The 25,796-nt window shown below is 52.6% G+C and overlaps 1 protein-coding gene across 1 annotated transcript; it reads left to right on the forward strand.

The window, feature by feature from the left end:
• Positions 1 to 3,187: 3,187 nt before the first annotated feature.
• SH3RF2 (SH3 domain containing ring finger 2) lies at positions 3,188 to 24,024 on the forward strand. The gene is given in 9 exon segments (XM_008928187.3): positions 3,188 to 3,559; positions 14,598 to 14,867; positions 16,647 to 16,970; positions 20,117 to 20,211; positions 21,433 to 21,603; positions 21,714 to 21,928; positions 22,478 to 22,842; positions 23,774 to 23,891; positions 23,894 to 24,024. Coding segments are annotated over 9 exon segments (2,061 nt in total).
• The last annotated feature ends 1,772 nt before the right edge of the window (positions 24,025 to 25,796 follow it).

The raw sequence follows: 25,796 nt of genomic DNA on the forward strand, positions 1-25,796 counted from the left end.
AACCTCTTGGATTAAATGACTCTTGCAAGACATATTTCAGCAGTTCCATCCCTTCAGTTACAGGCATCCCTTCCCTGCAGAGGGCTCCTGCAGACCAGCAGGGCCAGGACAGCAGCCAGCCATGCCCAGGCAGGAGCCCTGCCTGCAGCCCAAGAGCAGCGTCCTCCAGACCAGGCATCCCGCTGCATCCAGCCCTGAGTTAATTACAGTGTCAGCATCAAACAGAGACTGTTGAAATGAAAGGGAAGGACGAGCAGCTTTCTAGCTCTGCCTTTATTTTTTAACCCCAATTATGAGATGCGTTGGAAGGGAGAGGCAATGGCAGATAATGGTCTGAGTGTGAAGTGAAAACCAGGAAAGCCTCACATCCTGATCCCAAATTGGACACTGTGGCCTCGTCTCCTGGTTTCCTCCATGTAAAGTGGTGGTGGGATGCTTAGCTCGAGGGGCATTCCACAGATGAATGAGCTTTTGGGAAGTGCTCTGAACATTTGATGTGTTATATAAGTGTGTTAGCACAGGTAGCTTTTGTATTGCAGCAGAACCAGAGACTGCAGCCCAGATCGGAGTCTCACTTGGCTGTTGTGGCAGTTCAGAAACTCCTGGTTGGAAAAGCCCCTGTCCCTGCCTGGGCAATCCACACCCTGTGCCCCAAGCAGGCAGAGAGGAGACAGAGTTGCTGCCAGACTCAGGGGAGCTTGTACAGAGCATATCCCTGATGGCATTCCCAAGAGATGGAGAGCGCAGGGCCTTCCCTCAGACACTGATATCACTGACGACCCTTGAGGAGCCCCAGATCCCCAGTTCCCTGGACCCCTGGAATGTGCTCAGCACCACAGAATCCCCTGGACTGGGTCCTCCTGAGGCACCCACAGAGCGTCCAGATGCTCCAACTGTGGCTGGTGATGGGAATTCACCAGGAACTGTGCGCTGCACTGTGCAGGTGCATCCCCCAGGCAGACCCTCACTCCCACCCATTGCTGTGAAAGTGCAGCTAACACAGACTGGCCCCTAAAGTTCAGGAAAACTGAAGGACCAAACAGATCTGATCAGAGATGAGCAAGAGTTGGTGTGCAGAGAACCAGCCAGTTGGCTTCCTTTCCAGCACCTGCCCACTGCAGGATACTTCATAATTCTGCTTCCTTTCTAATCAGATGAAAATACAACCTGAGTGCTAATCACAGGGCACAAATAGGGAAGAATATTTTAAAAAAGAAAAATTACCTTCAAAACCTTTGTTTTCAATAAAGTTTATGGCATGCATTGCATTTACAACCTCCGGCGGACGAGCTGATGTTGTTTGCAGCATCACTCATTAAACAGTGTGCACCCAGCACACATCACCATATGACAGACTACAAAGAAGCACTAAAGCAAAAGGAAACTTGAGATGAAACAGAGTGAGGTCATTGGTTCCTGGCATATCCTGAAGATGTTTGTCAACAGCTTAATTTATCCAAATGGCTACTCTATTAAAGAAAGAAAAGAAAAACTTTGTTTTGGCAAAATCATGATCTGGGGGGGAGAACTTTTGGAAAGACACATTAACCCTTTCCACACCCTACTTCTGAAGGATCCTGAGAGGAGGGCAGGGTGTTATCTGGCGGTGTTGTCTGAGAGATTTTTGGATTTACACTCATCCTCTAGTATTAGTAGCACTTGTAGGTTGTAAACACAACTGAGATGCGACAGGGTTTGTAAGCAAAACTCTCGGACCTTTGCTGCATCTCCTGCATTCCTTAAGCAATCCATCGGTATGTGCGAGCTGGCAGACCTGAGATAGGAATCCAGCTGATAAAGGGAATGCAAATCACAGATACCAAGAGATGTCCCCTGGCCTCCCGTGCCATAGCCAGGGGCTCGCTGGGGCAGGAAGGTGCCCCTCAGACTCCACGGGGCTGTTGCTGGGCTCAGGTCTCACTGCAGCACAGGGACACCCTTCCTGCAGGGGCCATTTTTGGACTCCCCAGCACGAAGCCCATCGCCAACTGGCCTGGGAGTGGTAACACCAGGAACTGGTGGAGCCCAGGTAACAGCACCAAAAGTCATGCAAAGGTCAGCCTGTCCCTGGTAACCAACACAGTGTCCAGTTCCCCCCTTGTCCCACAGAGCAGCTGCTGTTGAGGTGACCATCCGTCAGACAGAGCAGCCGGAGCAGTCAATCCCTGTTTAGAGTGCCAGGCACAGGAAGCTCTGTCTGGATCGGGTCTGGCACATGCTGCTCCCCCCAGCAGGACTGTGCCAGCTCCTGGTGCAAGGGCTCCCTTTGGCCCCTCGGTTGGTGCAGGACATCCCATCCCATCTGTGCTGCAGGGCCACGCAGCCTCGGCAAGCCCAGGCTTGAACCCCGCCATGGTGGGTGCCCTGGACTCAGCCAGCACAGCCGGGGAGCAGAACAGGTTGAGCGACTTCAGGCTGTGGGAGGAATAATCCTCCTTGGTTGATTCAGCGAGCTGAGGCAGCCAAACCGGGCGAGGACGACACCGCAGAGCGCCCCACGGCCCCGCCAGGTACCCCCGGAGAGTGGCTGCGCCTGGAGGACTTTTTATAGAACTGCTGTCAAAAGGAGCACGGAGCGAGCTAAATTGGGACTATCTGACAACCGAGGCGGCGTGTAGGTGTGCGAGGGATGTGAGCAGCGAGTGGTGGAGAACAGCAGGAGCAGAGCATGAACAGGTCCGGTCTGATGTTTATCGGGACTCTCATCTCCTGAGCTGGTGAATTTTTTACCGCCGTGTCAGTTCTGATGCGCAGAGCAGGAGCTCTGCAGCCAGCCCTGTGCACAGCGTCAGGGGAGCGTGCCTGGCCTGCTGCAGCTCCCCATCCCAGCTCCAGGATCTTCTGCCCAGGGAGCACAACCTGGGGCTCCTGCCCCCGGCACCACCCCAGACCCGTCCCCTTGCACCAACTGAGTCACAAGTGACTCACTTCAAACTGGGATGCGAGTGCAGTGTGTGAGTTTGCAGATTGGCTGGTGAGGAACAGCTCTGCGATGTAGGTGGCTGCGTTACACGCTCCAGCAGTGGAGCTCTGCTCCGCACTCCTTCCTCCCTCGCCCTCCAAGCAGGATAGCTGCTGGAGCCCAGGATCTGGTTCTTGCAGGCACAGGGAGGCATCTCAGCCAGCTCCAGTGGATGTGGGGTGTGGATGGCTCCAGCTCCGCTCCTGACGGAGTTCTGCACTGAAGATGGATGACTTGGCTCTCCTTGACCTGTTGGAGTGTCCTGTGTGCTTTGAAAAGCTCGACGCCACGGCAAAGGTGCTGCCGTGCCAGCACACCTTCTGCAAGCCCTGTCTGCAAAGGATCCTGAAATCCCAGAAGGAGCTACGGTGCCCTGAGTGCAGGACCCTTGTCCTCTGCAGCATCGAGCAGCTCCCCTCCAACCTGCTCCTCATTCGCCTCCTGGATGGAGTCAGGTGTGGACAAAACGTCACCAGGTTTGGCTCGATCCAGAGGTCAGGGGTCCTGTCCTCCCCCGCCTCCATCAGGAGAATCCCCAGGGGGCTGCAGCTGCACCAGCACCGGCTGGCAACGAATCCCAGGATCCACATGGAAGGGGTAAGGAAGGTTGATATTCTTTACTCTGTCTGTGAGCATAGAAAGGTTCCTGCTGTGTGCCCAGAGCCAGGAACCTTCCCTGTTAGCAGCACTGCAGAGTGCTTGAAGTGAGAGAGAGTGTTTTGTTTGTAAATCTGGCTGCTGTTTCCGTGTGATATTTGACTGTTTCAAGTTCATTGCAGCAGGAATTGAATTGACTCCCAGGCTGAGAAAAAGCCAGACTGCCTTTCTCCTTACAAAAACTTCCAAGCATCTGTTTTCCCACAGAGTTTTCAGGTGCTTCCTGGCTTTTGAGGGCATTTCAGGCACTTTGACTTTCGGGCAATACAGTGCTTTTGACTGATAGCAATTAAGTCAGTAATTGCAGAGCTGTAACTGTTAGTGGTGGAGAAAGTATTTCCCATCACTGCACCTCAGTTTCCCCCGCACTAGAAAGGAAGGAGCCTGCCCAATGATGCTGCTGATCCTGCCAAAGTACTGGGAGGTTCACTAGTTAAAAATACTAAATTTGACGCACTCACTGACTGTACCTAGGGATGAGTTACTAGGCTAATTTTAAAATTCAAAGTTCCTTCTGTCATTTTCTTTAACAGTACAAAAGCTTTTCTTGAATAATGAGGACGCAATATTAGACCTGTTAAAGGAGCTTGGCTCAGATGGAATTTGGGGTAGAGACTTGTGGCTTCACCTTTCCTGCATTATATTCCTGGACTTCCATTTCTCCCACCTGAACTATTCTTCTGTACAATGTCTCTACAAACCTTTTCATGACACATAAAATCTCGGCTGAAAGGGCTGTTGCATCCCAGAGCACTGGGCAGAACTGCAGAGCTGTAAATGTCTGGCAGGCTCAGGACAGGTGTCCTCCCCTCCACTGCATTGTCCTCCCGGGGTCCTGGAGCCGTGCACACGTGCAGGTGTTGCTGGGGGAGGCCCTGTGTCCTGTGACCATGAGCTGGCATACCTGTCCCAGGAAATCTCTGTGGCACCAAAAAGGGTCTTGGATGGATCACACACCAAAACCAGGCATCCCTGCAGAGCTCCTCTCTCAGGTGTTCCCACTGGACCATGTGGCAGTGCAACCCTGAGCCACGGGCTCTGGGTCCCTTCCCAGGAGCACTGCCTGGACACATCACAGCCAGGGGTAGGGGGGTAGGGGTGGGTGGGCAACATGGCCCAGCCCAGAACGTTCTGCTGCAGCACTGGGAGGTGCCTGGGGGCCAGGTGGGAGGGCAGAGTGGGTCCTTGGGCTGCCGACAGATGGTCCCCATGTGGGGACCCTGCTCTGTCCACAGGGACACTGCTCTGACCATGGGGACCCTGCTCTGTCCACAGGGACACTGCTCTGACCATGGGGACCCTGCTCTGTCCACAGGGACACTGCTCTGACCGTGGGGACCCTGCTCCATCCGCAGGGCTGTGGCAGCAGCGACACCCTTGCTGGGAGCCACCAGCTCTCCAGGGAAGCTGCGGGAGCTGCTGGTGCCATTCGTGCGAGTTACGAACCATCCAACAGTGACAGGTTTCAGTCACTGCTATCCCAGGCTGACATTCCAGCTGTCAAGGAGGTTATAGTTTTTCCAACTGGACTCCCCTGGATAAAAAAGCACAAGTAGTCTCCTCTGGTTTTTGTTTTCTCTCACTCGTTTCATGTTTCTTTTACTGGTTCTCAGGGCAGGTAGGTACTTGCTGTTGATACATAATGTCAACATCCATCAATCTGCAGCTTCCACAAGTTTTCAAGACCAGTTTTAGGACCAAACTCCTGGGAATCAGCAGAGACAGTGAGTGGTGGGGTAGCAGTGGCTGCAGCTGGCTCCCTGGCACTCTGAGCTCCTGTGCCTCTCTGGGAAGGGACATAAAACACATTACACTGAAATGTTCTTAGACTTAATTAGTTACTTAATTATAAAACACTTTGTAATCCTCAGCTGCAAGGTGAAGAATGCAATGTATTAGTCACCTTTTGGTTTTGGTGGTTTTAAATACCTGCATTCGGGACCAGCCGTTATTTGGGTGCTCCAGTGGGATTTGGAGCCTCCCCTGTGCTGGCACCTGGTCACAGCAGGGACACGTTTGCCTGTGAAGTGCAAAGACGAGACACTGATGAGGGTGACTTGCCATCACCCTACACCATGGAGTGCTTGAGTTCCAGGGTATTCACCTGAAGGTATCTGGGTAAGCAGAGGCCTCCAGATGATGTTAACTTCAGAGTAGATGTTTTCTGTCAGGAATCACAGTGAGAGCAGCTACTGTGCAGTCCTGCTCATCCCACCACAGTGCTCTCCCGGGTACTCGGAATTGCAGTGTCCATGTTCTACTGCAGTGGAAGGTCATATGCTCCCCAAAAACAGACTGCCCTAATCTGCAAGGGCTGTTAATTACCCCTAATGCTATCCAAACCTTGTGCTACAGAGCAAACACAATTGACATGCCCCATGTTGTACTGCAGCCAGAGCTGCCATCCAACACGGGATATGGGCTGGGGTTTGTTTTTACCAAGGCTGTTCTATAAATAAACTTCCTTTACTCCCTGGAGCTGAGAAAATCACGAGTTTGATCAAAGTTTCTCTCTCAGCAGAGATGTTTCCTTGCCAGCTCTTTGCTCTTCATCCCCATAAGCATCCGTGAAGGCAAAAAGTAATATAAATCCCTCCTCACCCAGCAAGCCAAGAGCTCCTCTCACTCTCAGCAGGAAGAGTGAGCAGGCCCCCGCAGGGCTGCTGGATTAGCACAAACACAGCACTCTGTTTTTAGCCAGGAATTTCCCAGAGCCAGTTGTTAAAATACAGGGAATTTTCTAATTACAGCCCATCCCAAGCTATTTATTTGCTGGCATTTAAATCCCTTTTGAATCCACTTCCTATGAGCTACCGTGGGGTGGGCACGTGCTGGGTTTGTGCACGTGGGCCCGGCCGTGCATATCCACAGCCAGGCTGTGCCAGATCCTGCACAGCCTCCATGGAGCAGCCACTCCAGCAGTGCAGCCCTGAGCACCTGGCACTGCCCTAAGCCCCCACCACCACCCCGCAGCTGCTCCCAGCACCTCAGGCCAGGCCTTCAGATCTTTAACATCAATGCAGAGAGGACAAGACTTTGGATTTTCAGGATCTTCACGTAATAAACTGTCTGGAATTTAAGAATAAAAGGATCTGCTGGGAGGTATATGCGTAAATAAGCCACGCTGAAGCCTTTGAACTCTTAGGAACCGCCCCTGGCATGTGCCAGGTGTGGTTAAGGCTTGTACTGAAGCTCCTCCTCAGCCGGCTGCAGCCTCACTGCGAGCTGAGCGCGGCTCTGCCGCTGGCGAGCAAGCAGACCGTGTGTGCTGAGGTGTGCAGGAACCACCTCTGATGGGGTGGATGACCCAACTGCACCCTGCACACGGCAAAACTCCGTCCAGGCCACTAAACAGCTACTTGGGCGCTGAACTTTGTCATGCAACAAACATGGGACAGTGAGCTAGAGGAGAAAAATTCCGAGTATGACAGCTTGCCTTGGGAAAACACAGACCACGCAGATTTAACTGTGACTTGGGCTATTTTATCTTTGCATGAACTGAGTGCTTAACACCCCCCTCCAGCATTTCATGGGAGATAGACAGATAACACCTCTATTGGGATAAAAATACTCTGCACTCCAACGTCCCACCTTCACACGGACGTCTATAGATAGTGCCTGCATCTTGGTATTTTCTTCTCCTCCAGAATCATCTCCAGCTCCTTTCTAGATTTGACAGACAGCACTTGGATTGCTGGAGCTTCTTGAAGTCTTCTTCAAAGCAACCTCCATATTTGCACCCACCAGAGGCAAACACATTTCCTGGCCCACTCACTGAGCCAACCCCCCTCCTCACCCTCCCAAAACCCCCAGCAGTTCTCATGCAGTCATGGCAATGACCTCAAAAGGTGTCACATCCCCTTGAGCTGGACAGCCACTGCAGGGACCTCACAAACTCGGGGATGCTGTCCAGGCCCAACTCTGCCTGAAGTGGTGGTGCTGGCTCCTTTCATGCCAGAGACAGGGAGCATCCTCTTGCCCCACAGCTGCTGGGGGTGGCAGGTGTGCACCATGGGGCCCCTCAGCTGGACACAGAGACACTTCATTTGCCTACAAAATTCTGTGTGGCCTTTCTGGAGAAAGGGCTTGTCCCAACTCTTCTCCACCATCACTGTTGCCTCATTCTAGCAGAATGAGCAGCTGTTCCTGCAGTTCTGGTGGCACCTTGTGCAGGACACTGGTGTGTGCCTTTTGTCCCTTTGCATGTAGTTTTAGCACTTTTATCTACTATAAAGAGAGTGGGGTCACCTCAATATAGACTGATGGACAACACACCCCCCAGAAGCTGTGTGTGCAACAGTCCGGGCGTGGGGCACTCCTGGGTGGTACCAGAGGTGGTGGAAAGCCAAAGGACCTCCATGGCCAACAGCAGGAGCCAGTTTCCCTGGTTTTACAAAATTAGGTACCAAGCTGCAAACACATAAAAGTGTTTTAATTTGTTTCCAAGGCAATGAGTCAGGCTCAGATGGCGAGTCAGGAATAGCACAGCAGGGCTGGCTCCTCTGCGAGCTCACCTGCACAGTGCCGTGGTCAGCCAGGAGCCTCAAAGTCTGAGTCCTCCTTTTCTCACAGCTTCCCTGATGGTCACTGACTACTGTCGCTGGGACCACGGAGTCAGTCACTGGCCTGAGTTTGTCATTTTCCCTCTGGAGAGAAGGGAGAGGAGGAGGCAGATTCCCGTGCAGCTCTGCAGTGTGCCAGGGCTGGATGTAGCAGGTGTCCTGACAGAGGTGAGGGCCCTCCCTGCTGCCAGCACTGTCTTGGCTTGCAGAATGCCTGGGCCCGGTGCCCATGGGCAGAGGTGGCTGTGCTGCCCAGGGCTGGCAGTGCTGGCTGAGGAGCCACATCAGCACTCCCCTTCCCGGCACAGGGAGGGCACTGAACTGGCAGGGAGAGGACTCGGGAGCAGCAGGAGGAGGAGGGAGAGGGATGCAGGTTTCCTCCCTGCACAGTAAACAGCCACTTCTGAGAACGGCGGTGCTGAGGCAGAGCATCAAGACTGGGCACGCCGAGGGCTGACACAGTTTGTTTTCCGTGCAGCTTAAACCCATGACACACAACTTAACCACTGCCCGGGACTGCTGACGGCAGCAGAGACACATCTGATACGGCAGCAGCGAGGGAAGAGGCGTGAAAGGGTTTCATACAGACACTGCAGCTCGAACACGCTGGCCCCAGTCCCCAGCATCCCCTTGCCGTGCCCTGCCCGTGTCCTCTCCTTCCTCTCACAGACCCGTCCCTGCTCCCTCTGCAGCTCCACCGGCATCCAGGAGCAAAGCCCTGCTCAGGTCCAGCTCCTGCCCTGTGTGCACCTGGGCACTCCTCCTGCCCACCTGAATCTCTCCAGTGTTTCACACAGGCAAAGCAAAGCCTGATCCAGCCCTGGCCTCCTGAGCAGTATGGGGATGTCACTGACACGTGGCCGGGCATTCCCCACGGGGTTGTACACTGGCCATGGTACCTCAGCATCCCTCAGCAGCTCCATGAGAGAAGCTGCTCTGTGTTTTCTTTAATCATTTTCTTCATTTTTCATGTCTCCTTTGCATTAAAAAGCCAGAACTACAATAGGCCACTTTCAGAAGTGACATGAACCTCTATCATCAGGGCTTCACAGGGGTGTGAGTTAGCAAAGGGGTAAGTGCTCCCAGTCCCTCTACCATCACCCCTGCAGCTGGAGCAGCACAAAACCACCTAAATCCATACAATTCACATCTTCAGCATCCCCCCATGATGGCCAGTCAGCTCAGGGGCAGATGGCCACCACCGTTAGCCATGGCCTCGTCTTCCAGCAGGTACAGGAGGGAATTAGGAAGATCTGGTGAGCTCCAGGGCTGACGTAAGCAGGAGGGACTGGCTTTGTTCTCTCTGCTGCACACAGTCTGCATGTGCTTGGAAGATGGGAACAATCCTCCTCGGGGGAGAAATAATGCAGAAACCACCCAACTGTCTGAATCCTCAGAATATAATTATATGAAGAGATTGAAATGACAAGTTCACTTTTGAAGGTTTTGTTCTCTGTGACAAGGCTGAAGTTATCTCCTCTGCCGAAACGCAGAAAAACAGAATTGTAATGGCAATTAATTTACATTCAAATAGCTCTTTTCATCCACCTGGATCCTGCAGAGCCCTGAACTTTGCTAGCTGAGCACACAGAACAGGGAATGGGACTCATTCATCCCATGGAGACGCAGGCAGTCAGTGGCAGGAGCCGAGGTGGTTCTCGGGAATCAGAACGGACGGAGATGTTATTGATCATCTCTGTGAAGAGCCAACGTGTCCGTTTCCTTTGGCATCAGCATGTGGATAACACCCATCTCCACACGCTCAGTGTGTAAGTCACAGCTCATCAGGAGTGTGGCCTGGGTTGTGCCCTCAGATCTGTCCTGGAGTCACTGGCTGCCTCCGGGTGAGACATTTGTGCTGCCTGATTTTTGCTGACATTTGTGCTGACGGGTCTCCTGCAAGAGGCCCTTGGGAAGAACAAGGGAACAAGTATGACCTCCCTCTTCTCTGACTTCTCGGCATCACCCAGATCTGGATCAGTCCCTGGGGATTTACTGCAGAGACATTCCTCTGGAGGGGGAGGAGAGAGCAGGCCTGGGGCAGCAGGCTGCCTTCAAGTGCCTTCAAGGGGCAGGATGGAGCAGAGCAAGGAGCCACTCCAGGGCATTCCCTGCACGTGGTTAGGAAAATCAGAGCTGGGGAAACACCGAGGTGCAGGTCCAAGCCTGTCTGAGGCCATTCCTGATCCATCTGCCAGCAGCATCCCCAGACCCATGGGTCTGCCCCCACAGCTGGATCAGTAGGGTGCCCACCGAGGTTTGAGGGGTTGGGTCCAACTCTGCGTCAGCCACGGCACTAAATCAGAAGGAAGCACCCCTGGACATCCATAGCAATGAGCTGTTCCAAGGATTCACATGCCCCTCATCCTACATGTCCATCCACACAGTCAGGGAAGGTGGTGAAGTCAGAGCATCTGGGACACAGAAGGATCCCATCCAATGTCTCCAGCTGTATCTCACCGAGCTGTGCTTGGAAGTGGGTGCAGGAGTGAATGGATCCTAGTGCAGGGACATTCATGGCCTTAGCCTGGAGTATCCAAAGTATCCTCAAGTATCCATTCATGGCCTTAGCCTGGAGTATCCAAACTGTGGCTCAGACTCCTCCAGCAGAGCCGGTGTCACCATGGGGCCATGCTGTTTCTTTGGGTAGTTTTAAAGGGAGTTGCCTGGGACAAGGTTTACAGGTGTTCCCAGCTTCCATCAGCAGCCTCTCCTCTTCTCTGAGCTCCTGGCTTTGCTTCTGGTGACTCCCTCCCCAGCCAGCCTTACATGCTGCTTCTCCTTCTCCTTTTTGTCAATTCCCATGCTCTGAGTACAGGGTCTTACATGAATCCCCTCCTGCCAATCACAAGGAGTTATAACCAGCTCTTTTCAGATCATTACGGAGTTCATTTCTCCACAAGAAAGAGATGCCCTGAATTGCTTCCTCACACATGTACGTATTTTTAATCTGCTGCTTTGTTTTGTGCGGAGGGAGACTCAGGCATTGGATGGCTGCCCTGGCACAGCCTGCTGCCAAATGCCAAAAATAGCGAAAAAAATAAAATCTTTTCTCCCTTGTTGGCCTCAAATCCACTGAGAACGGGGGAAAAGCATTGAGGTGCATCTGCCATGACCATCCCTGCTGGTGGAGTGGCCAAGGAGAGAAAAGCATCTCACCCAGAGACAGTGCTGCCATGGGGGGGTTCTGGTTCCACACCTGGTGTTACCTGCTGCATTCTCTCCCTGGGGCTCGGCCTGAAGTACCTCCTGTGCCTGGCAGGGACAGGGCCCTGTCCCACTCAGATGTGATGGAGGAAAAAACAGAGGGGAAAAACCAGAAAAAATGAGGCAGCGTTGAAAAAAGTTACAACCACCCACAAAATGGGTTTCTTATCTCTAGTTTCTCCCTCTCTGCTACTGGGCAGCAAAACTACACAAATTATCAGAAACCTTTAGCTGAGTTTTCCACAGAGCTGCTCCCACTGTTTTCCCAGAGAGATGTTCAGACAGACACCAAACCCACACTAGGGACCAGCCAGCCTGTGCAATATTTGGCTGAGCATTTTGCTGCCACTACCACCCTGCTAAATTGAAATGCTGCCTTGGATTAACAAAAAGCAACTGCTAATGGGAGAAAACTCCACAAAACTCCCTTCTGCCCCTGCACCCAGGACCATGTCCTGGCCCAGGAAAGCCTCTCCCTCTGCCCTCAGCCCGGGGCGAGCCACCTCCAGGCACTCCTTGTCTTTATCGCCAGGTTAATTAGCACCTCAGTTTCTGCTTTGCAATTAACCTACTTTAAACAAGGCAAAACAGATGCCTTGGAGAGGATCTGGGACACCCAGGAGTGGACAGAAACCAGCCCAAGCTGAGACAGGGATCAGATCAGATCAGATCTGCGGCCGCAGGAGAGCGATGGGCCGGGGGGGTTCTGCTGCCCAACCCCAGCCCAGCGTTGTGGCTGCCACAGGGTGGGTCTGGTGTTCCTCTTTGTCTTTCCTGCTTCCTATGAACATATTAAAAAGCAGTGACCCAGGTGCACATCTTTCTGAAATCTTCAGCTTGCAGCTTTATTTTGTGATGGGCCTGTACAGTAAAAACCACATTAGTTGCTCCCTGTGGGTAGATAAAGGCTTGGTTTATATCCTAAATAAAGTTGGGAAATCACTGGGATATTTTTGGTTCAGTATCTGAACAGCCAAACAAAGTTTAAAAAAAAAAATTAAAATAGCAAAAATTATAGACTTTGAAAAAATCTGACTTGGGCTGGGAGATGTGAAAGGGCACAAAAGTGGGAGGAAAGGGTGAAAGAGGAGGTGAAGAACTGAAGGTTGTGAGTGTGCTTAGAGGAAAAAAGAGCCCATCCATCCAACCACACAGCCATCCATCCAAGTCCTGTCAGCCAGCCACAGGACACAAACACACCTCTCCCACCTGGTTTTCGGTTATTTATCCCAGTCTGCCCTCCTGTCTCATCCTTTTGCTTACTGAAGAAAGAATATTCCAGGCTCTGAGCACCCCGTTGTTGGCTCCCTGTTCCCACTTAGCACCAGGCATGCATTTCATTGCAGAGTTTCTCTTATTTTTAATATATTTCCATAACTCGTTCTTGCTGCCTTTAATGTTTTGCTGTATCCTGCCATTCCCTCGCATCCCGGACGCTGGTGCTGCTCCTTCCCAAGCCCTGTTCTCACACTTTGCAGGAGTCCTGTTTGTTTTCTGGTCACTCCTGAGGCAAACCCAAGGTCTGTGCTCCTAATCCTTGTGTAACACCAGCAAGTCTGTCCCTGAGTGGTTCTGAAGGAGAACTGCCCACCCGTGTCTTCTATCGCCAGGATCTGTTTTTCTCATGGGAAAGCACGTACGTCCAGGAGTGTGTTTGCAGGGAGTTTCCATGGCCCTGGCATGGACACAGTCCCTGTTTTCCATAGGAGCTCGGATCTGATGGAGAACAATGCTGGCCTGAGCCTCACTTTCCCCACTCAGTGTCACTGAGCCGAGCACATGTGTTTACTATGAACACAAATTAACAGGCAAGATGAGTTAATTAGAACTAAACATTAAACTAATTGCTTCCCCTTTCAAGGGCTTTGAAGTAAAAGCAGTACATGAAATTTTTCTCTTCTTGATTCCTTTTTCCTACCAAGCATCAGTGTTTGGGAATGCTGGAAGATGTCTTCTTCCCAAAACCTAAACAATTTCCTTGGGAAATTTGACCTTTTCCACACTTCAGGAAACTGAAGTGTTGAATTTCTCTCTTCTACCTTCCTGACCTCTCAAAAGTGGCTGAGGGGGAGGGAGCTCTACAGGAGTCCTACCTGAGCGTTGGGCACTGACACAGGTGGGTTTGGGGAAATCTACAGTAGAAGACTGGAAAAGCCAGAAAGTGTCACTGATACAGAAGTGCCATCTCCTGTGAGATCGGTGGGATGGGGTGACTATGGCTTGGAGAAACTGCAGGCCAGGGCCCTACTCAGCAGGCCACAGCACTTGGCAGCCTCTAAAGAAAGGAGAAGGACAATCCAGACCTGTAGAGATCAGCACAGAAGCTGCTGAAAAGCCTCTTGTCCCTGTCCAGGCACCAGCACCTCTGGTTAAAGCTTATCAAGGCTCTAGAGCTGGGGACAATCCTGGCTTCCCCTTTTCTCAGCACAGAGCTCACATATCTGTGCCACCAGCTCAGAGGCTCAGTATTTGTGTTATCCCTTAAGACTGAGGACTGCACTGTGCCAGGGACCCATCGCTGCAGGGTGGATGGGAGCTCCATCAGAGTGGTCTGGTACAGACAGGGCTCAGCACAGCAGCTGTTTTAGAGGAACTTTGTAATTTTATTTTGATGAGTCAAAATGATAAAGTTCTCTCATCTTCTGGTTTTGGTGTATCTCCTCTTTCTCATATTACACTGCAGCAATGATAACATTCAGCCACCCCTTACTGTAACCCTGGTAAAGGCTGAAATAACACCACAGTCCCAGGTATTAAAGGGTGAGAGAACTATGTGAGAGCAGAACCTGCACTCACCTTGCTCTGCTCTGTTCTCCTGGCAGGTGACAGCCACCAGGTCAGTTGGATGATGGCTGCGAGCTCCAGCCCTTCTAAAATAGAAATAAAATAGACATTAAAATAGACATTGTTAGGAGGAGACCTTATAGCAGGCACTCAGATCCCATGGGAAGACTAGTTTAAGGCCTTAACTGTTTCTTAATATTATTAAACAAGTCCAGCCTGCTTTTCATCTTGATACAAACTTAGCATAAGTATTTGGGAGCTTGTCTTCATTAGTAAAAACCATCAAGAAAGGATGTGGGTAGTTAACCCCAACAGATGCATGCTTAAGCCTTAGACCTCTACATTTTTTTCCCAGTAATTACGAATGCTTTTGGAGAATTCTGTCTGTGTCAGATGAACTGCAGGGGCTGTTTCTCTCCCCCCAGGTGCCACGAGCCAGGGCCCTGTACACCTACCGTGGGCACAACCCCGGGGAGCTGCGGTTCAACAAGGGGGACATCATCGTGCTGCTCCGGCAGCTGGACGAGAACTGGTACCTGGGGGAGGTCAACGGGATCAGTGGCGTTTTCCCAGCCAGCTCTGTGCAAGTCATCAAGCACCTGCCCCTGCCCCAGCCCCTCGGCAGGGCCCTCTACAACCTCGACCTGCGGAGCCGGGACAAGGCGGAAAACAAGGACAGCCTGACCTTCCATAAGGTACCACCCGCGGCACCGGGACACAGCTCCCCTGCAGTGCACGGTGCTCTGCCACTCCCCAGATCCTTGGGAGCTCCTTTTGGGTATCAGGACGGTTCTGAAGTCCCCTCAGACACTGCTGACAGCAGTTAAACACCCCCAATGCCCCACAGGCACACAGAGGAACAAGGGGCACCCAGAGAGGGATGCAGGTGCCCCCCAGTTCAGCCAGGGCCAGCTCAGCGCGTCGCAGGCGGCATTCCCAGTGCTCCCAGTGCTGCAGCTCTGGAGGCCATCCAGCCACTCCGCTCCCTGACAGAATTTTTTAGCACTGGTCTAGACATTAATTGTGTTGTGCAGCTTAGTTTGAGATGCAGAGTGTAAATGGCACCAGCACCAATTCCTAGAAATAAAATTAATACTTTATTATTTGTAATGTAATACTTGTAATGCCCATAATTACAGCAAGCTCTGCTTTGTGGCTGTTCTATAGGAGGACATGAGCAAAACACCTTATTTGAAGCTCTAATAGATTTTGTAAAATGTCTTTTCATTTAATGAAATCATTTTAGCTTCAGTAATGACTTATATTTAAGTCTGGCGTTAACAGACACAAGTTAGTCAGGGACACATAGACCCACCAAGGAATTAGAAATTAATTCTGGAGAAGGCAAAGGTAGGGCTGCTGGTGAGAGACACAAGGCTTCTCTTGGCTCTGACACGCAGTTTGTGCCCCCTTTTTTCGCATCTCCTGGTATTTGGAGAGGCAGAAGAATGTTTCCAGTTCAGGCTAGAGCTTGATCACAGAGAGAAATTACAAGATGGCCATGGCACACATGTACATACGCACACACTGTGGGCTTTAAACTTAGTTTGGAGAGGGAAAATGTGGAAACAACTCCTGCTGTAAAATGACAAAGCCTGGGAGCCGTGTGCACCTCTCCTGCCTCAGTCCCCTGTCCATCCCTGGCGTCGGGCACGTTGCCTCCCACGAGTGGGTGAGAATCTCCAAGTTTTGCAATTCGTCAATGTCAGCAGTAAATCATGATTAATTCCTCTGGCACCCATCGAGGGGAAAAACACTGTCACCACATGCCCTTTGCTATTAACACCCTGATCAGCAGTTTCCAAGAAATACTGTGTGAATGCTGCCCATATGCAAACTCGGGGCTTGCCTCTCCCTCATTAACCCCAATGCTTAACAAGCCAGGATTTTTTCAATGGAAGCAGCAGCAAGCCATGAATGTTCAGGCTGAGGGAGATGGAATTGGGTGGATCTAATGCTGCTGGGAAAGTCACCACCAGTGATGGCCTCTCTGAGCCCGTGCCCTGCCTTCAGCTGCAGGGCTTGGGTGTCCCGCTGCAAGATGCACCCATATGTGCCAACATAGATGGGGAAAGGGAGATGTATCTAAATGTCTCTTCTAATTCAGAGTTAGAGTTATTAAGCACTGTGAAAGAGCCAGTCAGCTCTCCCTGCACCTCTACCAGCCAAAGCCTTGGACAAGGAACGTATCAGGGGGAGCACTGAACCTCAATAAACCCTTGTCTCAGCAACAAGATTTTTAAACGAATTTAATTTTGCTGTCAGCTTCACATCAGGAATTTTACACCCAGGATTTGTCACTGATGACAGATGAGGAAAATGACTGAGCCCCAAGGTTTTAAAGATCACCAGTAACGTCACCTGAACCCTGCCTGCAGCTCTGCTGCCAGATCGGAAAGGGGAAACGGAGCAGTCGGGGGCTGTGCCAGGTGTAACTTCTGAAACCACATCACATCTCCCTTTGTCTCCCCCAGCCAAACACCACCGCCCGGCAGCTCCTGCAGACCTCCAAAACCCACTGGTCCCCTCAGTTTAAAAGCGCGTCCCTGCGAACGGTGTCTCCCAAGGCGAAGGGCGCGGATTCGCCGGCTTTCCCCAAGGTGCCCGACTCCAGGAGGAAGAGCCTGCGGCAGTTCTCCATCACCACAGCCCTCAACACCCTCAACCGGATGGTCCACGCGCCTGCCGAGCGCCCGGCCCTGGAGATCAGCTCCCCTGTGCTCATCAGCTCCAGCAACCCCACCGTGGCCACCCAGAACAGCGAGAAAGCAGAGTTCCCCTACAGCACCCCTGTCCAGGTAAGGCAGTGGCAATGCCAGTCTGCATCCTAAAGCTGGGACCATCCTGATTTGGGGACTGAGACATAAATGTAGACCAACCTTTTGGACTGTATCCACTCTGTTTTAGGAGGCAGAAGAGTCTCATTCCTTCTTCCCGCTCTGACTAAAGATCTGAGTCCAGAATCTTCACAGATCATCTGAAACGGGAGAAAAAGGGGTTTCTTTAGATTTATGTGACATCTTTCATAATCAAGGTTGTTCCAACATTTTATAAAGCAATCACTCAGCCCCTGGCAGTTCACATCTGGACAATAACACCCAGCAGGCATTCTGTACTGAGCACCAGCCTGCAAAGAGCCAGCATGTGAGATCCTGGGTTGTGGAGGGGAAATGAAGCCTTACAGAGTTCCATAACTCAATTGAAACAGTATCATGTCTCACACCCCCAGTGGGATCTTACCCAAAATGTTTGAACTACTGCCAAGAGCAGAAGCAAGAAAGGGAACATTTACTGTTCGGCCTTAGAAGGGTTGGGATTTCCTTGTTTCCAAGCAGCAGTGTTGCTCCCAGAGGTCTGTGGCTGGGAGGGGGGGGATCTGTGCTATTCCTGAGGCTGCACAGGATGCAGCTTTCTCTTTCCACCTCTGGGTTTGGCCTGCAATGACTGAGCTGCAAAGCTGAGATTCCTTTGCAAGCTCAGGTGGGCACTGTGAGGGTACCTGAGAGGCCGAGGGGACAGGAGGCTGCACCCGGGCACAGCCAGCGACAGCGCACGGCTGGAGGAGCGAAGCGGGAGATGCTGCGCTGGGAGGTTGTCGGGCTCCCCACAGCACCACCTGCCTGCCTGGCACTCCCACCACCACCGAGCCGTCGGACTCCTTTCAGCCCATAAAAGGGAATAACCGGCACTGCCCCAGCCTTCCTCCTCCAGCTCTTCCTTCCCCTCGGCGGTGCCAAGCCGGGCTCAGACGGAGCCAGAACCAGTTTGCAGGGCTGTGGCCGCCGTGTCTGTGCATGTGCCTGTTGCGCAAGCGGCTGCGGGGTGAGGGCAGCGGGGCGCCCGCCCGCTCCACCACGGAATCTCTTCCTAGTCACAACTGAGCTTATTCCCTGGACCTGGCGCTCCCTGGGCCAGGGAACGTCTGTCTGGGAGCTGCTGCTCCCCTTTGCCGCTCGGTGAAGGGAGCTGATAAACCCCACAGCTGCCCTTCGCTTTTCTGTGCACTGAATGATGTGGAACCTGCAGGACCCAACATCCAGCAGAGCACTGAGAGCTCCCATGGCCCCCTGATGAGATGAGGAAAGCCTCCCTCCCCACAAGGCAGTGCATGGACACTCTCGGCAGGGACTTGCCTGTGTCAGCAGTGCTGGGAATCACGATGATGACACACTAGAACGGGAGATGGAGTAAGAGAGGGATTTCAGGAGAGGCAGGGAGTTAAACCCTTTGTACTTACAAGGGCTCGCAAGGTACTTGCAGGAGGATCAGCAAAAGCGAATGCTGAAACCAGTTATACATGGCTGGAAAATATTTCATCCAGTCTTTTTTCCTCTCTGTTGCAAACGCAAAGGCAGCTTTGAGGAGGCTAAAGGATAGCTGCTCCCAGGCAGAGGGAAACATAGAGATTAAAAACGTGGGGCTTTCCAGCCAAAAGAGGACACTTCAACACAGTTCCATCAGGAATACCCATAAAAGGCTGTAATTTTTCTCCAATGCAGGAAAAACAAACTCTGAATCCCAAAATTTCAAACGTTTTGATTATGATAATTATTAAAGTAGAATTATAGTTTCCAATCCACTTTATGAACACAACTGGTCTGACCCTGCCTGGACTAGCAAATGAGGAATGCAGAGATGGTTTGAAGCTGACCTGCCACGCCAGGTCCGAGACAGAAGCTGGAATTGCTGGGGTGTTTTAATTAACTTAATTTACTGGAGAGCACCAGAAGTGTTGAGTCACTTTTCTTTTTCCCTAGGTCCTTGCCAAGCCAGTGCTCCAGCACCACGTTACAGACTTGACCACTAGAAATTAGATTTGAAATGAACACGAGATTAAAGCCCCAGTTTGCATCATTACAGAGCCTGTGGTCATTTCTGGAGAGCATGACTGGCAGCCACATCCCAGCCCAGAGACGTTCCACTGCTCTGAGCTTCCCGGGACATTGCTGCCGCTGCCCTGCCTTGCTGGGAGCTCTGTTCCTCCTGACAGCAGCCACACTCCTGCCACCACACAGCACAGCACAGTTGTGGCACAGCTTGGCACAGCCACAGCACAGTCATGGCACAGCCATGGCCCAGCACAGACACGCCAGCACCATGGCTGTCGCCTTCCAGCGTGCACAGCGCTGGATTCCAAACGGGAATGAGCTGTTGCCGGCAGCAGTTCACCCCAGGGCACGTTTTGTGCTGCAGAAGGGACAGCTCAGCAGAAGAGCATCCCAAGGATGCCAGGCTGCCCACTGCCATCCTCCCTCCACACAGCAGCGTCTCCTGTGTGGAGAGGCTGGAGCAGCACCGAGTGCTCCCTCATCACCCCCACCCCAAGGGCTGCTGTGCTGCCAGCACCACTGGCAACCAGAAGAGCAAAGGCAGAAGCCAAAGGGACGAGTTGGAGTGGCCCTGGTTGGCACAGACCCACAGGTTCAGTAGCTGGGACCTTCCTGGGCTCCCTGCAGAGCCCAGTGAGCACAAGGAACACAAAACCAAACTCAGAAAAAGAATGGAAACAGCCCACAGGCAGGTTCTGGTTTGGGGGTGCTCTCCAGACCCTCAGCAGGATGCCAGGTAGAGGACCCCCAACAGCTCACACCTCACCTCAGAGACCACCTCAGCGTGGGGGTATCACCCAAACTTCAAGACAAGGGAGGACAGGGCATGGGAACAGCACAGCACACTGCCCATGGCCTCACCAGTCAGAGGTTGGACTCGATGATCTTGGAGGTCTTTTCTAACCCCAGTCATTCTGGGATTCTTTATCTTCCTCTCACTGCCTGGTCTTTTTTTAAGTCAAATGCTGCAAACTTCTATTTCTTGAAACGTCTTTGATGGTTTCTTTGAAGGTTGGGTGAAACCAGTCAGATGTTTTTAGTTGCTTCTCCAGTGTCTTAAAAGAAGCTGATAACCAGATTAATACCTTGTTTTCTTTGATTTTTTTCTCCCATAGGTCAGCACCTCTTACTACCCTGCACCAGGACCTCTGGGGCCCTCAGAAACCATCATCACCCTTCCCCACCTGCAGCACCACGTGCCGGCTTACCTGTACGTAAGGAAGCTGAAATACTTCTGGGGGAAGGGGGTTGTAGTTCCCTGTACCTTCTCTCTCAGCTTGCTCCTGCCAGCCAGGAGGTGCAGGCAGACTGGAGCACAGATCCAAATGCAGATCCACCTAGGAACGTACCTGGCTGATCTTAGCAGGGGGTGGCAGAGACCTGTTGTCACAGCTGAGTTGTTCTATTCCCAGCAGGCAAACTATCCCTGCCTCTTACTCCTTCACTGCAGTATTTATGGACAAACAGTTCTGCCTGTTTGTCAACAATACACTTTAAATTTTTTTAAGAGTGAAGAAACTAATCACTCCTCAAGTGCCTCTAGTTATTTATTTTAAAACCTTCATGGCCATTGGTGTTTTGAACGATCCAATTTTTGAAAACTTTCCCAGAGTTAAAATTTGTGGACAACACGCTGTGATGATTTGTTTTCCTCAAGACAAGATTTACCAGCCTGGCGCTGTAGTAATGGACCTAAAATAAAAACAGCATCACAACACACTGTTTACCCAGCACTCAGTACCCACAGTGCCAAGCCAGGCTATGGGAACATTGGTGCCCACAAGCAGCACCCACAGCTCGGGCACCTACACACACCATCATAGGTCAGCCAAGATTCCTGCACACACTTAATGCCAAGGACAGGAAAACTCCTAAGACATTAAAATAATTTGCAGAATGAGGAAGGTATTAGAGGGTCCCACCAGCTGCCTGGTTTGCAGCTCCTTTCCAACCCTGCAGTATCAGACCAGCACCTGCAGGCCCTGCCTTTTTGAGGTGACTCCTATACAGCAATGAGCCACTGCAGAATGAGAACACCCTGACCCACCTGGGCTGTGCCAGTCCCCAGGGGAGCAGCCCCTCACACAGACTGGCCCTGCAGGTTCTGGGATAGCCCCTGACTGTCCAGACAACTAGTCTGTTGTTTCTATTTTGTAAATAACACCCAGTAATTGCTGTATCGGGCTGTAACTCATTGATACTTGGGAGCAGATCACATTCCCTTTGAAAAAAAAAACAACAGTGCAATTAAATGTGTTACACTGGAGACAAAATAAAGTTCTTTAAAGAACAAATAGGAGACAGTTTTGAAATATACACCACCTTCTTCTACTGCTGTTACACATGGGTCAGTCAGACCCCAGAGCTCCAGGATGCTCCAGCCACCCTGCACGGGGGCAGTTCTGCATTCCCTTATGTCCTCTTTCCCCAGGTGTGTGGCTCTCCACTCCTATGTGCCTCATGGACCAGATGAGCTGGAGCTGCAGAAGGGAGAAGGGGTCCGTGTCTTTGGGAAGGACCATGATGGCTGGTTAAGAGGAATGTCTCTCGTCACGGGCAGAGTCGGCGTCTTCCCCAGCAACTATGTGGCTCCCCTCTTCAGGTCTGCTTTTTCTTACATGAAACAAAAACACTTGGAGAGGGAAGAGGGTGGTCCCTCACCAGGCAGGATGGCACCCAGCAGCTCTCACCCTTCTTTTCCTTTTCCAACAGGAAATCTAGTCTCACTGACTCAAAAATGCCTTCTCTGTACACTTCATGGACACTGTCGACCTCCTCGCTCTCCTCCCAAGGGAGCATCTCCGAAAATGGCCTGAGGCAAAGCAGAACCCTGAAGCCGGTGCTGCTGCCCATCCCTATCCCCTCTCCGGGGAGGAGCACGGTGGGACCGGCACCGCTGCGGCGTGGCCGCGGCAGCGCCAGGAAGAGTAAGTGATTGGGGGGCTCTGGGAGGGAGAGCAGACACATTTCCCCAAAACTACACCAGCTGCTGCGGTTCGTGGCTCCACACCCCTGCTTGGCCCCACTCTGGCTGCTTTGGGAATCCCAGGGTGTTTGCCTCACCATGGAAAAACTCCTTGCAAAGGTTTATGCAGAGCTCAGTGGTTATATCCTTTCCAAGGAGGCTGCAAGAGTTATCGTCAGCCCATGCACCCTGTTTTAAAATACATTTCCAGGAGCGTGTGAGGAACCAAGTGGTGCATTCCTAGCACTGGCAGTATTGCTGGAGGCAGGCAGTGCCCTGGCAGGGGACACTGTCTGTGGTTTTAGACTCGAAATTGGTCGAATTGCTGCCTGCTAGTCCCGGTGCCTGGGGGAGGGCACGTGGCAATCCCTGGGAGCTACGGCCCCACAGCATCCTGTGAACACGGCTGTTCGTGCAGGGCTGTGACCACTGCTCACTCTGCCCCTTTGCTCTCTCTGTGCCATTTTGGATTTCTGCTGACTTTCTTTATCCATGGCTCCTTGCTCCCCAGATGGATCCCTGCAGAGGCCGGGGCAGGCAGGGACCCCCGTGCAGATCACGGGCTCCCTCAGGCGTCCTTCCGCGGCTGCGGGGCGACCTCAGCAGTTCCAGATTTACCCACACATCGGCTCCCCGTCACACAGCGTCCCTCCCGGAGCCGGCATGGATGAGGCAACGAGGCCAAACTTCTCCCACGAGGCTTCACCGGCGCTTGTGGTCAGGGGAGGGGAGAGTCGAACCCCCTCCGTGTGCAGCTCAGTGATCCTGGATGCCAAAGACCCTCCAGTGAAGAGTGAGGCAGCTCCAAAGCCGCCTGCGTCAGCCCCGCCGTCCATCCTGGTGAAACCAGAGACCTGCCGCAACAGCGCCGAGAAGGTACGGCCAGTGCTTCCCGGTGCTCCAGAGGGTCCCCCTCCCCTCGGAAACAGCAGTGTCAGCCAATACTGACCAGGGCCAAATCCCCTGAGGGCTTTGCTCCATCCTCACCAGGTTTTCTTTCAATAGAAATCACTGGGATTGGCACCTGCATTCAGAAATCAGGTATTTGTGTTGCTGACACTGCTGTCCAGATTAAGCCCTACAGGAAGGCAGGGGCTTTGTCCCTGTCACCAAGTTCAGTCACAAGCAAATATTGAGACCTTTCTGAGGTCTTAAATCAGAAAAGAATCCTATCAAAGTCTCCAAGAGTTTGGGAGGGAATGGGGAAATGCCACAGACCTGGTGTCAGGTCTTGCATCAGGCAGAGCTTTGCAGAGCTGCCTTATCTCCCTCATGTTGATTGGGCTGAGCTATTTGGAATGGGAATTTCTTTCCCCTCTGGCAGCCAGAGAGAAATTTCATAAAGGTGAAATCATTCTGTAAATTGCACTAGTGAAGCTTCCTCTTCCCATGATACCCAAAGAGGTGCCCAAATCACTCCACAAGCCCAGGCAGCCTCAAAGCTCCCAGGCAGCACAGCATCAGCTGAGAGAACCCGCATGTCTCGAGGGCAGGACAGGCTGCCCACCCTCCCGGTGCTGTGTTTCCTCCTGCTCCTTCCCTCCCGATAACTCAGTCGATGGCTCTCAGGACTGACTCTCCTTGGTCTCCAGTAGCCACCAGCACTCCCGTGCTGGTCCCTGGGTCTCCCTTCCACCTGCCATCGGCTGCACATTCCCCTGGGCTTCTCCGCAGGCATCCAGTGCCCCAGGAAGGATCCAGCCGCCCCCTCGGCACATCCCCCTTGGTTCTGCAGGGCTGGGCACAGAGGGGCGGCGGGCGGGGGGGCTGCTGTTCTCACCTGACCCTGGTCCCCTTCTCGCTGCAGCAAGTGAAGACGGTGCGGTTCCAGAACCACAGCCCTCCGCCGCCCAAGCGGCACAGCCTGCAGCCCTCGCCGCGCCTGCAGCGCGCCAGGACGGAGCCCGAGGTGCTGCTGCCCGAAGCCGGCCTGGGCCCCCGGGCTGCTCTACTCGCAAGCTGCTGCGCGCGCTGCACCCCAAGGCGCTGTCGCTGGACCTGTCGGGGCAGCTGACCTTCCCCGTCAAGAAGAGCTACAGCAGCATCTCTGCAAACTGACCGGGTAACCCCCGCCTGCCTCCTCCCCGCACCTGCTCCTCTCCCTCCCGCGCAGGACCCCGGACCCCGCACAGCCTCCACTGCTCCCCGTCTGCGCCAGGGGACGGTGCTCCCGCGTCCCCGCACCACCGGCACCCTCGGGACCTGAGAGCCTGAGGCCTCCAGAGCTGTGGGAGCCCCCGAGGGAGCCCCCCTGCCCCAGGGATGCCCAAGAACCGGGAGATGGGGCTCGAGGACTGACGTTTCCCGGTGTCGCTGCCTGTACGGCACCGCAGGATCGGCGGGACGGGAGGGAAGCCTGCGGGTGTCAGAGAGAGTTACACTTGTTTTGATCTTCTCAGGGCTGCAGGAAGCCCACAGAAACCTAACAGCGGGTCATTACCTGCCTGTCTCAGGATAAAGAAACCATAAATCAGAGTCAATCAGCTCCTGGCTGACGATTTACGCTGCCTTTGGGGGGGGTCACTTAGATTTTTTGTTAGGGTAGTTGCTTGCTTGCCTTTCTCTTTGGTTTTAGCCCAGGAATTTTAACTCAGAACAGTCTAAAAGGTGATTTGGAGAGGAAAAAGCCAATGGGAAGGGCCGTGCCATCACTGCAGTCACCCAAGCTCTGCAGTCAGGGCACTGAATCTTGCTTCTCCTCATTGCTTGGTTTCCTCTGATCACCTGTCAGCTACCTCCTCCCCATGAGCTCCCTCCAACCCCTTCCCACTGCCCACTCACTCAGATGTGGCTGTTGTAAATATCTTAAGTGGGATTCATGGGTTTCACTCTACATTCAGATGCATGAAACATCATCTATGTAACAGAAAGCAGAATTCAGCACTCCCTGTGCCCCAGACCACCCTCTGCCATGGCAGCACCAGCTCCAGTTTCCAAGCATCTTCCTGTGAATCCCAGGAAAGCCAGCAGAATCAGAGAGTGGTGCTGGCTCACAGCTGTGCCTGCTCTTCAGAAAACCTCTGCACAACAGATTTTGGGTTTCATACTTTGTTTCCATTGCTGGTTTATCCACCAGCAGTTCCCACCCCAGCTGCAGGCACCACCCACCACCTCTCCTGACAGTGGGAGCTGTGCTCCCTCCAAAACTGCCATGAAATCCCATCCTCAGTTACCTGCATACAGACCCAGGGAAGGAATTCCACTGGTCAATGGAAACTCTCTGAGGCCCTGGCATGGACCTCAGAGAAGGACAATTTCTCCTGGAACTAAGCGAAGGGAACGGATAAAATCAGTCACTGGGCCACAACCCCTGGTCCTTCACTCTTCCAGACTCTCTCTGTGGAACAGGAAGCTGGGCCTGCCTGTGGGGATTTTCAGGGGCACAACAACCACCAAGGCACAGATAAGTTCTCACCTTGTGCTCTCTGTCAGTATTTCAGCTCCTGCAGAAACACCCTGACAAGCTGAAAACGCGTCGTGCGTCCAGGTATAAAAGGTGGCACCAGCCACAAACAGGAAGGTGAGCACAACTCAGCAATGCCACCTCTCAGAGACAGCTCAACACCTCAGGGGAGACAAGCTGGTCCTCTGCTGAAGAATACTCTAATCCCTTTAAAGCTGAACCAGGAAGCAGCTGGCTCTGTCACCGAGACACGTCCACGTATCCCAGGCATACTCAGAAATAAACAGAATTCCACTCGATATTGGTGCTTTGGTAAAAGAGCAGGCAGCTATTTTGGGATGGATGCCTGTGTTTCACACGCAGGATATTTCAGAGCTGTGATGCTATGGTGATAAGTGCCCTAAATATGTTCAATATATGTAGGGAG

Source organism: Manacus vitellinus, unplaced genomic scaffold (genome assembly GCF_001715985.3).
Source record: "Manacus vitellinus isolate BGI_N305 unplaced genomic scaffold, ASM171598v3 scaffold_25_pilon, whole genome shotgun sequence".
NCBI classification, from domain to species: Eukaryota; Metazoa; Chordata; class Aves; order Passeriformes; family Pipridae; genus Manacus; species Manacus vitellinus.